Below are 14468 nucleotides of genomic sequence, written 5' to 3'. Positions count from 1 at the left end.
ATTCTTCGCAAAAATCCAGTTGCGATTTCTATGCAACTGAAGCTTGTCTGCTATACAGCTTCTTCACTTAAAACACCAGTCTCCAAACTTGTCAACTTTAAGACTTAATGGACTTCAACTCCCAGTATGTATGGCTGGCGGAGGAATTCTGGGAGTTAAAGTCCACGAGCCTTAAAAGTTGCCAAGTTTGGTGACCCCTGTATTAACAGATTGCCTGTTTTAAGAAAATGTCATTTCCCAAGAGTGCTGCAGTTTTTCAATTTTTTTTACTGTCCGGAAGGTCTGAGCTTTTTATTCTTTGAAAGTGGTGGGCGGGGAGCTAAGCCAACAGGTCTTCTCCTGTGCGCTGCTTGGAGAATCCAAGCATGGGTTAAATTCAGCCCATTAGCCTAGAGACTGAGTTGAAAAAAGTCTTGACCACGCCTCTCTGCTTCTGGAAGCCAGTTTTTTAACTCAGTCTAGCCTAAGGGAGACATATTCAAGACTTTACTCCATTTTTTAATATTGTGGATATGACTATAATCTAAACTGGCTTGGATTCTCCAACCGGTGAATCCAGAAGCCAAGAGAGGCATGGTCAAGACTTAGAGCCGAGGTGGCGCGGTGGTTAGGGTGCAGTACTGCAGGCCACTTCAGCTGACTGTTATCTGCAGTTCAGCAGTTCAAAAATAGACTGGAGAGCCATTTGACTTTCAGGAGCCGAGGTGGCGCAGTGGTTAGAGTGCAGTACTGCAGCCACTTCAGCTGACTGCTAGCTGCAGTTCGGCGGTTCAAATCTCACCGGCTCAAGGTTGACTCAGCCTTCCATCCTTCCGAGGTGGGTGAAATGAGGACCCAGACTGTGGGGGCAATATGCTGACTCTGTAAACTGCTTAGAGAGGGCTGAAAGCCCTATGAAGCGGTATATAAATCTAACTGCTATTGCTATTGCTATTTTCAACTCTAGGCTAATGGGCTGAATTTAACCCATGCTTGGATTCTCCAAGCAGTGCCCAGAGAACAAACAGCCAGTCAGGTAAGCTAACGGACTATCTGTTGTGAACATTGCAAAGCCTAATCAATGTTGGACTTCGTTGAATTGCTTTGATTATTATATTTAGGAGGACCTGGTGTTGTAGAATAGGATTAAAGCGGAGATACCCTCATCACCACCATTTTAGCCATTGTCTATCCACTGCAGGATGAAGGCCTCTTCCACATGTTTCCAATCAAGCTGTCTCTTGCCAATTGGCCCCACAATACTTGCTGATGTCATTCCATCTTGTTTTAGGTGTCTTTCGTGGAAACTTTTATCAAGTGGGATCCATTCTGACTGCCTTGGTCCACCTGCAATCAATCCTTGCTATATGACCACCCCAGTGATGTGCAGGCAGGGGAGGCAGGGCCTCACCACTGTCATCATGAAAAGAAAAGGAAAATTAAAAGGAAAAAGGCTGAGGTAGTGGCTGCCAGAGTCACAGTGGATGACTCTGCTTAGTGCTTAACTGTTTAAAAAAGCCTCTAAAAAAGTGCCCTATACAAAGGAGGCGGGAGAACCATGTGCCTCATTTAGTCTGACTATGATCACTCGAGCAGAGTTAAGCAAGGGTTAAAAGCCGAAAAATTCCTTATGTAGATGAGGCACTTAGTTCTCTCGCCTCCTCCTGTAGAGGGCACTTTTTTAGTGGCTTTTTTTAAACAGTTAAGCAGCGTCATCCATTGGGGACTCTGGCAGCAGCTAGCCCAGCCTGACCTCAGCAGCTCTTGCCTTTTTCCTTTTACCTTTTTACATTTTCATCATGGCAGACAAGAGGAGAGTTGAAATCCTCTGTGAAACAGCTGGAAAAGGTATGTGGGTCGGAGGGATGGGGGAGGAATTCAAAATTATTGTAATTTGTAAGTAATTGTAATTTGTATTATTGTAAGTAGTGTGTGTGTGTGTTTTTTTTTTTACCCGCCTCTGCTGGCACTCAGGCTGGCTTTTTATTTTTTAAAGCCCTGCCACCACGTCCGCCATACAGCGGGACGCGTCCCACTCTATGGCAGATGCGGCGCCGGGACTTTAAAGCCACGCTTAGAACTAGATCACCTTTGGGGAGAATGTAAACGATTGTAGGCTGCAGCCTTAAGCCCTGTCGTCTGGTATAAATGGCTTCAAGCAGCCTCCGATAGAGAAGCTGCCTTCGTGGGAAGCAGTGGCTGGATTGGGGGCGTGACTGATGCCTCCTTCCAGCTGACCGGCCTGAGGCGGGGCCCTTTGCGTTAGCCTTTGCAGCGGCTACGAGGCGAGGATCGCGCAGGAGACAGTTGATTTTGGGTCCGGAGCCTGGGCGAGCTGGAGCCATGGTGCAGGTCTACAATTTGCACCCCTTCGGGTCGCAGCAAGTCATCCCTCTGAAGCAGGAACCGGCGCTCTTCTGCTGCGAGCGGGACGTACTCCTGGTGGCCTGCGGCTCTGGCGCCTGCAAGGTGGAAGCGTTTGCCCTGCAGGGCGGGCAAAAGCCTAAAGAAAGCGCCCCACCATTTCTGTCTGACATAGAGGTGTCCCGCACCCCGCAGCTGGGTCGGACATAGCTGCAGGGAGCGGGGCGCCTCTATTTCAGACCTAGCTGTGGGGCGGGCAAAAGCCGCTTTCTTTCTTTTTGCCTCATCAGCTATAAACTTCACCGCACGTCACTGGACCAGCCCATTTCCATTTCAATTCTTTTACTCTCTTGCATGGGTGGGTTCCGGCAGAGACTACTGTCGATTCATTCATGGGCGCACTTGATGTGCACTGCGTGCTCATGTGCAGTGCAATAAAATTTCTGCGCATACGCAGAAGCAAAAAACAAGATGGTGGCGCCTATGGCGCCGCCCGGAGAACCAGTTCAGGGGCGTGGCAGGCCTGAGATGCTGCCAGTTCCAGCGTCCCAGGCCACCAAACCACAAACGGTTTGGCCGAACTAGTAGGAGCCCACCACTGCTCTCTTGATATCGTATACTTTCATTTAGGGATGCAGTGGCTCAGTGGCTAAGATGCTGAGCTTGTCGATCAGAAGGCAGTTCGCCGATTTCAAATCCCTAGCGCCGCGTAACGGAGTGAGCTCCCGTTACTTTTCCCAGCTTCTGCCAACCTAGCAGTTTGAAAGCATATAAAAATGCAAGTAGAAAAATAGAGACCCCCTTTGGTGGGAAGGGAACAGTGTTCCATGCGCCTTTGGCATTTAGTCATGCTGGCCACATAACCACGGAGACGTCTTCGGACAGCGCTGGCTCTTTGGCTTTGAAACGGAGATGAGCGCCACCCCCTAGAGTCAGGAACGACTAGCACATATGTGCAAGGGGAACCTTTTATAGTTCTCTAATCCATGTGTAGGTCTTTCTGTCTTGTTTTGCATTGCCGAGCATGTTACCACGGCTCTTTTTGCACTTAGATGTATTGTTAGAATATTCTGGATCAGGGGCAGTTAATTAACACTGTTTTCTAAAGAGGTTGAAGTCCTTTAGCCTCAGCCTTGCAAAACTAGAATAAAGAATATATTCCACAGATTTTCTTCCCTGCGTGCTTTTTGATATTCCGAATTCAAAAAGGGTTGTATTTTTATGCTTCTGTATTCAAAATCAAACAGAACTCTAGGCTTAGAAATGTTTGTGCAAATTTAAGATAGTGTTTGTTAATTTATGAATAGCAGAAAATAAATGTGCTCTCGGAATAGTTTGTGGTATGTTTCCATGAGTCGTATTGTTGGGCAGCTTTGCAATGATTCAGTAATGGAAGCTGAAGCTGAACAATAATCTTAATGAACTCCTTCACATTAGTTTATCATGGGAACCTCAGCCGTTACAGTTAATTCAATAAGGGTGGTTAAAGTTTTCAGAGCTGAATGTGATCTTTGAGCCCAGCCTGTTCTGAGATTATGAGAAAATTCTTCAGAGCTTTCTCCCTGACTCCATGTAGACCGATGCTAAAAGTTAGCAGACCTGAGTGATGTATTGAAATTCGCAGTCTCTGTTCACTGGTGGTGTGCGGTTTGGAACTTAGCAAATTAAACATTCCATGTATCACCCACATATTGGGGCTCAGCAAGTTTTTCAATACACCTGTTGTGATTTCCTGTTTTGAACTTCAAAAGCAAGGGGTTTTTTGGTTTTTAAGCATATATTACTACGCTGGAGATATATATAAGACCCGAATACAACAAGACCACTGTGTGTGTGTGTGTGTGTGTGTTTTCATAGATTTTCACGGGTGTAGGTATGCTGGTCTTGTTGTATTCGGGTCTTTTCCCATGTAAGATTGAGATTTTCTTGGCAACGTTTCAGCGAGGTCTCATTCGCCATCTTCAGGCTGGTGTTTTCGGCTTAAAGTGTGGTCGGAACTGCCATCTTTCTATAAATCTTGGTGGGATGTGTGGAGAGCTAGTTTTGTTTCCGTAAGTGAATTGATTGGCTGTGTGGTTGTATCATGATTGGTAGATTGGTGCTGATTGGTGCTGGCTGTGTGTCCGTTGTTTTGCGTTGTAATGGCCTGGGTGGTGGGTGGGGTTCGTTTGTTGACTAGGGCTGGCTTCCAGATGTCTGGTAGGTGGGAGGTATCGTCACGTTTATTCATGTTGTGGGGGTGTTTCTCTATTTCAATAGCTTCCATAATTATTCTCTTGTTGAAGTGTTCAGTTTTGGAGATTAATTTGGTTTCTTCAAAATTAATTTCATGTCCTGTAGCTTTAAGATGCTGGAAAAGGGAGGAAGTTTTTTCTTTTTTTCTTACTGCGTTCTTGTGTTCTGTGATGCGAAACTTCCTTCCTTTTCCAGTACCTTAAAGCTTCAGGACATAAAATTAATGTCCTGCAAAGCATGAAGCCAAAGCGACCAGCCTGAAGTTGGTGAGTGGGACCTCGTCGAAACGTCGCCAAGATACTCTCAATCTTACACGGGAAAAGATCTGAATACGCCAAGACCTGCATACATGTACCCGTGAAAATCTACACACACACACACACACACACACACACACACATATTTAGTGTCACAACCCCTGGTATGCCCCAATTATGGGAGGAAGCTAACTGCTTCCATTATCTGTCAATCGGCTCGTCACAAGAGTCCATCACGACAGAAACCCAATATTTTTACTGTTGCCTTTGTTATATTTGTGTTATATTTGTGCTGATAAATAAATAAAGGGAGACTAGTATAGATCTATTTCAAGCTATTTAGCTCTCGTCAGCTAGCCATACCCTTACTGGGATTCGAACCTGATGATCTATACTAGTCTCCCTTTATTTATTTATCAGCACAAATATAACACACGCACACACACACACACACACACATATATAGGCATGAAAAATAATTTTGCTACATCAGACCAAAAAAATAGAATGTATGTTTCTACATTTGATCATATGTCGTGGTTCTTGTATAACTAAGGCAAGGTAAAATTAATTAGATTCACAGCATGTATCAGTTGAAAGTTCTCTCTGGATTAATCCATGGGTGTCCAAACATGGCAATTTTTAAGACTTGTGTACTTCAACTCCCAGAATTTCCCATGCAGGCTGAGGAATTCTGGGAGTTGAAGTCCACAAGCCTTAAAAAGTTGCCAAGGTTGGACATCCCTGATCTAATCCAACATAAGGTTTAGTAGAAGAATTTATCTTGAGAGCATCTGCCCCTGCGTGAAAATCTCCAGCAAAAGAGAGTTCATCGTTGTCTTAACAAACTGTTCCACTACTTTAAAGAACATTTACCATCAACAAATTATCTGATTTTTAGTCTGAATATCATTTCTTTTAAATTTATGCAAATCTATCCTGCCTTTGGTTTCAGTAGAGTGGTGGCTGAGCCGCTTGAAAGCCAATCACCTTTTAGAAAAATATAGACTTGTACAACACTTTCGCTCCTCTTTTCCAACTTCAAGGATAGTTTCTTCAACTATTATTTATATGGCTTGATTGCCAGAATTATATACTAGGCTAGCCAATAACCCAGCGTTGCCCAGGTATTTATTTATAGTGTGGAAAGGCCTGGACCAAACGTAATTTCTAATGTTGGATTTTCCTCCTTACCAGAGGGAGCCCCCTTGTGGAGTACTGTGAAGCCGTTACTATGGCAACTCCACTGCGCTGTACAGTAGAAGCCATTTTAAGGCACAACAGGCTGCATCTTTACAGAACACCCCACCCCTGAGGGGTTTTAGGAGTGCCTTACCCCCACAATAGTTTTTCCAGAGATGTGTGTGTGTGTGTGTGTGTGTGCGCGCGCGCATTTGTAGGAAGTCTATAAAACAGGAACTAATTACCCTCTGGTATTGTTCTGAGATTTTCTAGAACGGTGACTCTCTAATTGCAGAAGCAGGTAGCCAGTGCTAACAGATCAACATCCCAAATGTTCTCCAGAAATGGAGTATCAGAACCATCAAAAAAAAATATTTGGGGGAAGAGAGGATGAAAGTTTGTCTTATTTGTTAATCACTCCAAGCAGAACTAGGAAACCTCAAACTTAAATTGAAACTGCTTTGTCAGTAACCCAGAGACCCACCAACCAGAACCCCTAGTTGAAAATAATTTTAGCATTACAGTCTGAACCCAGATATGAGTTTTTGAGAATTAAACAGAGTTCACACCAACAGAACTATCTAGTTCCTGGTGAACTCCAGTTTTCTTAAGGGCATAGACCTTGGGTTGGTTGTTAGCCGAATCAAAACCATGGTGGTTTACTGGAGCATTTGAACAACGTGTGGATTTCAGTCTGTTTTAGCTTAGTTAATTTATGTTTTGTTTATTTATTGAATTTATATTGCCACCTATTCACCCATGGCAACTCAATCCCAGATCTTATGTTCTATTTATTTATTTGATTTGATTTAGTTTGTCAAACACGTACAAGCTAACAGGTATAAGTATAAACATGGACATGAAAAGGGGAAATGAGTACAAATAAATGGGGACAGTAGGACAGGGACGGTAAGCACACTGGTGCGCTTATGCCTGCCTCTTTACAGACCTCTTAGGAATGGGGTGAGGTCCACGGTAGACAGTTTAAGGTTGAAGCTGTGGGGGTTAGAGGAAGTGACAACGGAGTTGGGTAGAGCATTCCATGCATTGACCACTCTGTTGCTGAAGTCATATTTTCTCCAATTGAGTCTGGAGTGGTTTACCTTGAGTTTGTATCTATTGTTTGCCCATATATTATTGAGGTTGAAGCTGAAGGCCGGGAGGCCCTCACAAGAGTCACTCGTGCTCTTGTGACCTCTAGACTGGACTACTGCAATGTGCTCTACATGGGGCAGCCCTTGAAGAGCATTCAGAGACTTCAGCTTGTCCAGAATGCAGCCGCGTGAGCGATCGTGGGTGCACCTCGGTTCACCCACGTAACACCTATCCTCCGCGAGCTGCACTGGCTGCCTATTGGTCTTCGGATACGCTTCAAGGCGCTAGTCGTCACTTATAAAGCCCTTCATGGTATTGGACCTGGGTACTTGAGAGACCGCCTGCTGCCAATTACCTCCAATAGACCGATCAGATCCCACAGATTAGGCCTCCTCCAAATTCCATCCGCCGGCCAATGCCGACTGGCGACCACCCGGAGGAGAGCCTTCTCTGTGGCTGCTCCGACCCTCTGGAACGAGCTCCCCGTGGAGATTCGAACCCTCACCACCCTCCAGGCCTTCCGCAAAGCCCTTAAAACCTGGTTGTTCCGACAGGCCTGGGGCTAAAGAGCTTTTGCCCCCCCCCCTCGAATGGTATGGTTGTTGTGTGCTTTTAAATTGTGTATTGTTTTGTTCGTCTTTTTTAATCCCTTATCTGTATCCCCTTCCCTGACTTGGATTGTGAGCCGCCTTGAGTCCCCTTCGGGGAAAAGGGCAGCATATAAGTGCAATAAATTCAATTCAATTCAAGTAGTTGTTGACTAAGTAGGACGTTGTAGCAGACAATTTTGTGTACTATGCTTATGTCAGACCATAGGCGGCATAGTTCCAGATTGTCCAAGGCCAAAATTTTGAGCCTGGTGGCATAAGGGAATTCTAATGCGAGCAGAGGAGTGGAGGACTTTTCTCATGAAATACTTCTGGATTTTGGAATACCAGATCATGGGGTAATTAGCTCCCGAATCCCTAAAATAAAGCATTCCTATCCAAGAGAGGAGCTTATGTATTTTTATTTCATAATTGTTAGTCCTTCCTATGAATTTGGCTAAATCTTACAAGGGCAAATCTCTGGCTTTCCAGAGGCTGTTGAATTACCTCAGCAACTCTCCTCAATCATGAAGGATGCTGGGACGTGTAGTTCAGCCATTTCTGGAGAGCCATTGCTCTTCCACCACCAATTGCTCTGGAAGCCTTCAGCAGCTGGGTGAATAATAGGAGAAGGCGAGGTTCAGGCTGCTGTTTTGCAGGAGAGAGGTGGTGCTTCGCAAGTCCCTGCTTTCATTCATCAACCGGGGCTGCTTAATTAGTCATTTATCTTAATGCAATGAGCTTCTGACTTTGCACATGGTGTGTAGGAGGACAAGTAGATTCCCACCTGCTGTGCCTCTGCTCTTCTTACTTGCTCTTGCAAAATGCACCTGGGGTATCTGCTGCTTCCCTACTTGGGGCTTATTTTAAGTTGAAGTGGCTGGAAGACAGGAAGAGGCAGTTCAAGGTAAGGGGAGGGGGGGAAGAGATAAGGCAACCCAAACTGTCATCTTGAACCCTCCGTAACCTGCTGCGCCTGAGCCTGACGGAAACTTCACTTCCTTCCAAGTAGGTCTCTGCAGAAGGCCAGAAGATGGCTGCCTCCTTCAAAGAGAGATCTGAAGAACTGCACGGTGAGCAAAATCCTCTTTTCTTTGTCCTACTCAGCATAAGCAAAGAAGGCTAGGAGACTGCTACAATTACTCACCTCTTCAGGATGCTCATCGGATGCTTGGGAAAACTTCCCTCTATCTTTCTGGTGTCCCCATTTGATAAAGTTCTCAAAAATGGTGATTCGGAGCTTACTTTCGAAGCAGACATATTTGATGGGCTTGTTTATTAAGGTGTGTGTGTGTGTGTGTGTGTGTGTGTGTGTGTGTGTGTGTAGGTAGGAAGATGAGCAATTTCTTTCAAGTTAATTGAAGTAGTCCAAGAGTCAATGTTCAATGTTTAGAAATGTTGGTTGATGTTGGTTTATCTTGTATTCTACGGCTAATAACTAATTCCCTAGATGTAGCTGGTTAGGTAAGGGTAAAAGTTCCCCTCGCAGATATGTGCTAGTCGTTCTTGACTCTAGGGAGTGGTGTTCATTTCCGTTTCAAAGCCAAAGAGTCCGCGCTGTCCGAAGATGTCTCCGTGGTCATGTAGCCAGCATGACTCAACGCTGAAGGCACACGGAACGCTGTTACCTTCCCACCAAAGGTGGTCCCTATGTTTTCTACTTGCATTTTTACATGCTTTCGAAGTGCTAGGTTGGCAAAAGCTGGGGCAAGTAACGGGAGCTCACTCCATTACGCGGCGCTAGGGATTCAAACCACCAAACTGCCAGCCTTTCTGATTGACAAGCTGGTTAGGTACTCTCCATAAAATGTAAACGAACTAACTAATATAGAGGCTATCGGTTCAAGGCTGCCAAAATTCAGATGACCACTAGATGACACTAAAGAAATAATTCCAATTCTTTGCTGTTAGTTAGTGGTCCTCTGGGTTTTTGTAAGCTGGCTCCAGTAGCCACAGGCAACATAAATTTTCTACCTCTGTCTCTTATATACTGTATACTGGGCACTTGGCCCTCAGCCTTCAACAGCTCTTAGAGAAACTCAAAACAAAGGGACTCCGAAAGACTTAAGACCAATTCCATAATCACAAAAGGTATTTGAAGATCCCGGTGCAATCTCTCTCCCCATCAAAAAATCATCTGCTACAGTATACCATCCGATTGTTGTCAAATTTACAACATGCAGGAGCGGAAAAAGAAATAGTGATCAGTGTGTCAATTCCCTTTGATTGACAATGGTTAATGTTCACTTGCATGAAACAAAGCAAAACAGGATATGACAAATTACATTCTCAGTTTGCAGCAGTTTTTATATCTTATGGTTAAATGAAGTCACACAATGTCTTGGTCGCTCTGGAAAGTCTAGAACACGGGTGTCAAACTCAGGCATGGGAGCCAGATCTGGCCCACAGGGTACTTAGACCTGGCCAGTCGGGCTGTCCTAGAAACAGCGAAGGACTGGCCCGCGGTGCCTCTGCCAATGAAAACACAGCTCAGGAGGGCCACCTGCTGTGCTCCCGAGCTCCATTTTCAACTGACAGAGGGTTATGTTGTGGCCCACCAGTTGCCAGCGGAGCTGGCGGCAGAGTCAAACAGTGAGGAGGTTGGGAAAGAACATGGGCCAGTCCTGAAGTCTGGGGAAGGCTCTGCATCGGAGGCAGAGTGGAGGCCAGGGCTGACTGACGGTTATCAGCTGCCTTTGGAGTCGGACATCAGTGGGGCAGAAGAACAGCTGGAGCCTATTCCCAATGTGCGCATGCGCAGAGCTGCCAGGAGAAGGGAACAGCTAAGGAACAAGGGTCAAATCAGGAGTAAGGCCACAAGTGGACGGTGAATGGCCCCTCCCATAGGAAGTAAAGAGGAGCGAAAAGGGAGGGGAGTTTGCAGGAGACAATTAGTTCAATTCATGAGGATGAAGATCTGTTCCTGACTTCTTGCCAAGTAATTGCTGCTACAGCGTGTTGTTTGGAAGATATCGGCCTGGCAACTCTCCAAGCCTGATCAAGGTCTGTAGTTGTGAAATCTCATGAAAGACTATTGGCCGATACTTTGCTGGAGAGGAATTCCCTTTAACCTAAATAAAGGGGGTTTTATCGGGACAAGAGGTCTCCTTCCTGCTCTTGGGAAGCCTAAGTCAGAACAGATTGCAGGAGGCCGTAACAGCTGAAAACGGAGCTTGGGAGCCCATTTTCGCTGGCAAAGCGCTAAGGCAACCATCAGTGCCCCCGACATTAGTGATGTTGAGCTGGCCACGCCCACCCCGCCCCCCCAAGATCACAAACACAACCCTGATGCGGCCATCAATGAAATCGAGTTTGACACCCCTGGTCTATAAGCTCATGATTCAGATGGATCCCACCTTAGAGGTGTTTCAGAGGACCTTTGATTAGGATGGGTATAATCCTTTTGAAGGACTGGGTGTGTTTTGATTGCTGCTGGTTGTGCCATCTTTGTGTCTTCTTTTATTGCTGTGCTTTTTTATGTTTTCTTGTGAGCCATCCAGAGCCATTGAGTATCAGGCAGTGTACAAACTGAATAAATCACAAAAAAATGAAAAACACTCACTAGATCAGGGCATACGTGACAGGATCCTTATTTATGTTTCCTGACAATGTCGTGTGCTGATGGAAGAAGATAGCTCAAGATTTGTAGACCAAAATTAAATGCGCTGCTTTTTTGAAAAAAAAAATTAATTTTGCACATGTATCTGAATGCAAATTAGATCAGCATGAAGATTTGCAAGAATGAATTTATATCTCTTCCCATCACGGCTGTTATCCTGGGATGAGTCTTACAAGATACATGCAAGAGATAAACAGAATTTGGGCTGGGCTTGCAAAACGCATTTAACTTGGTTCCTGAATTTGCATCCTACGCTGTATCAGCGTATCCTAAACTTTCTGAATGAACGAAGTTGCGCAACCTGCTGAGTCACACCTAAAAGAACAATTGTGCAAATGCAAATTTTGGATCTTGAACTTTTCAGGCTGAGTACAGCTAAACCACAGATCTATTCAGAATACAGAAGAATAGAGTCAGAAGGGAACTTAGAGGTCTTCTAGTCCAACCCTTTGCTCCAGCAGGAGACGCTATGCCATTCCAGTCAAGTGGCTGTCCACTCGCTTCTTAAAAGCCTCCAGTGATGGAGCTCCCACAAGAGAGATTGAGATTGAGATTTGTTTTATTTATATGCTGCCCTTTTCCAGGAGGGACTCAGGGCGGCGAACAACTCAAAGGGGGAGAGGGAACATAGAACACAATACAAGTAGTTAAAATAGCCAAGAATCACACAGCCACACAAGTCGAGAGGGGAGGGGAACTCATCAACCCCAGGCTTGCTGGCACAGCCAGGTTTTGACGGCTTTTTGGAAGGCCTGGAGAGAGATGAGGGTCCGAATCTCTGCAGGGAGTTCGTTCCAAAGGGCCGGAGCTGCCACAGAGAAGGCCCTCCCCCGGGTAGTAGCCAGATGGCATTGGCTGGTAGACGGAACCCGGAGGAGGCCGACCCTGTGTGATCTAATGGGTCTGTGGGAGGTAATTGGCAGCAGGCGGTCTCTCAAGTACCCAGGTCCAATACCATGAAGGGCTTTATAAGTTACGACTAGCACTTTGAAGCGTATCCGGAGACCGATCGGTAGCCAGTGCAGCTCGTGGAGGATAGGTGTAACATAGGTGTACCGAGGTGCACCCACAATCGCTCGCGCAGCTGCAAGCTTCTGAATGCAAGCATTATTCTTCCTATAAAAGAACGGTGCCTTCATACCTTGCCTTCGTGACTGCATAATTGGGCTGCTGCTGCTGCATGATCTACCTGACCTACCTTTGGAGATTATTTGGGAGCTTCAGGTGGACGAGACGCAGCAGCAGCTGGGAGTTCCTTGTTGGCTTCTGAGCTCGATGCAAAGTGGGCATCGTTCTCAACTGTGCAATGTTCCTCATCTTTGTTTCTCAAAACATTGAAACATGGAGGGTTTTTTGTATAGATTTAAAAACAAAGTCCCAATGTATTTATTTATTTATTTGTCTTGTATGCCACCCACTCCCGGAGGACTCCGGGCGGCTCACAAAAGACAAGGGAAAGGGGGGGAACGAGAAAAAGACAACATATTAAAAACAAAACCAACATTCACAATTTCCGTGGAGGTAGATGCTTCTCAGCTCCCCCCAGCCTGCTGGAACAGCCAGGACTTGGTGGCTTTGCAGAAGGCCGGGAGGGTAGTAAGGGTCCGGATCTCAACAGGGAGCTCGTTCCAGAGGGCCGGAGCTGCAACAGAGAAGGCCCTCCCCCGGGGAGTCGCCAGCCGGCATTGGCTGGCAGATGGAATCCGGAGGAGACCCAACCTGTGCGATCTAATTGGTCTGAGAGAGGTAATCGGCAGGAGTCGGTCTCTCAGGTATCCAGGTCCGATGTCAATTCTATGTCAGTTTATCTTTAAAGTAACTCAACTTTCCATGGCTGGTCTGCATTGTTTCCTTCGGAATAATTCTTCCACTTCTTTGAGATCACAGAGACAGCTACTGTTTAGGGATTCAACATACACCCCAGTGGTGGGTTTCAAATTTTTTTAGAACCTCTTCTGTAGGTGTGGCCTGCTTTGTGGGAGTGGCTTGCTGGCCATGTGACCGGGTGGGCATGGCCAACTTGTAAAACGTGGTGAAACTCACTTAACAACGCTCTTGCCTAGCAACCAAAATGTTGGCTCAGAAACTCTGGCATTTGAAGCACGCAAGTCTTAAAGCTGTCAAGTTACAAGACCCTTGCACCCCTAACCCTTTAGAAAAAAAGCCCCCCGGGGTGTTCAAACTTGACAGCTTTAAGACTTGTGGACGTCAACTCCCAGCATTCCTCCTCTCGCTCTTCATCTTGATGTATGGATGGGCAGGGGGAGGGAGCTGGAACCGGTTCTAAACGGCACTGTAGATTTGTGGAACCTCTTCTATAGAAGAGGTTAGAACTGGCAGGAACCCCCCCCCCCCGATACACCCCCTCTAAACTTAGGATCTAGAGCAGTGGTTCTCAACCTGTCGGGACCCCTTTGGGGGTCGAACGACCCTTTCACAGGGGTCGCCTAAGACCATCGGAAAACACATATTTTCGATGGTCTTAGGAACCAAGACACCAATTTTATGGTTGGGGGTCACCACAACATGAGGAACTGTATTAAAGGGTTTGGAAGGTTGAGAACCACTGATCTAGAGATACGTTTTCTCCATAATAGCAGAGGTGGCATTCAGCAGGTTCTGATCAGTTCTGGAGAGCCGGTAGCGGAAATTTTGAGTAGTTCGTAGAACCGGTAAATACCACCTCTGACTATCCCCGCTTCCTATCTATTCTCTGCCTCCCGATTCCCAGCTGATCGGGAGGAAATGGGGATTTTGCAATATCCTTCCCCTGGAGTGGGGAGGGAATGGGGATTTTGCAGTATCCTTGCAACGCTACGCCCACCAAGCCATGCCATGCCCACCAAGCCACGCCCACAGAATTGGTAGTAAAAAAAATTGAATCCCATTGGTAGCCCTAATGCTATACACCTCCCTATCATGGAGATACACCTTACCCCCTCACGGTTGACCTTCCACAAGGCCATACAAATCATTTTATTCTGACCTCCTTCCAAAGGCTGGAGTTTGGGGCATTTGACTGATTTGCTTCCTTTAAATTGCTGTTCTATGTCAGGTCTTTGTTATAGCTTGACTTTTGGGGTTGGGCAGTATGCAAATAATTGTAATAAGCAAAACATCTACCTAAAGAAGAAGAGGGTTTCCCAGCCC

The 14468-nt window shown here is 46.0% G+C and overlaps 1 protein-coding gene across 1 annotated transcript in view; it reads left to right on the top strand.

Moving 5' to 3' along the window:
* The first annotated feature begins 8732 nt into the window (after nt 1–8732).
* Nucleotides 8733–14468, top strand: part of CARMIL2 (capping protein regulator and myosin 1 linker 2) — a 96980-nt gene continuing 91244 nt past the window's right edge. The window contains exon 1 of the mRNA XM_032231128.1: nt 8733–8772. Within this exon, the coding sequence (XP_032087019.1) occupies nt 8733–8772 (40 nt within the window). The remainder of the gene's footprint in view (nt 8773–14468) is intronic.

Source organism: Thamnophis elegans, chromosome 14 (genome assembly GCF_009769535.1).
Source record: "Thamnophis elegans isolate rThaEle1 chromosome 14, rThaEle1.pri, whole genome shotgun sequence".
Taxonomy (NCBI): Eukaryota; Metazoa; Chordata; class Lepidosauria; order Squamata; family Colubridae; genus Thamnophis; species Thamnophis elegans.
The sequence above is the reverse complement of the archived record's forward strand: the minus strand, read 5'-3'. Positions and strand labels throughout refer to the sequence as shown.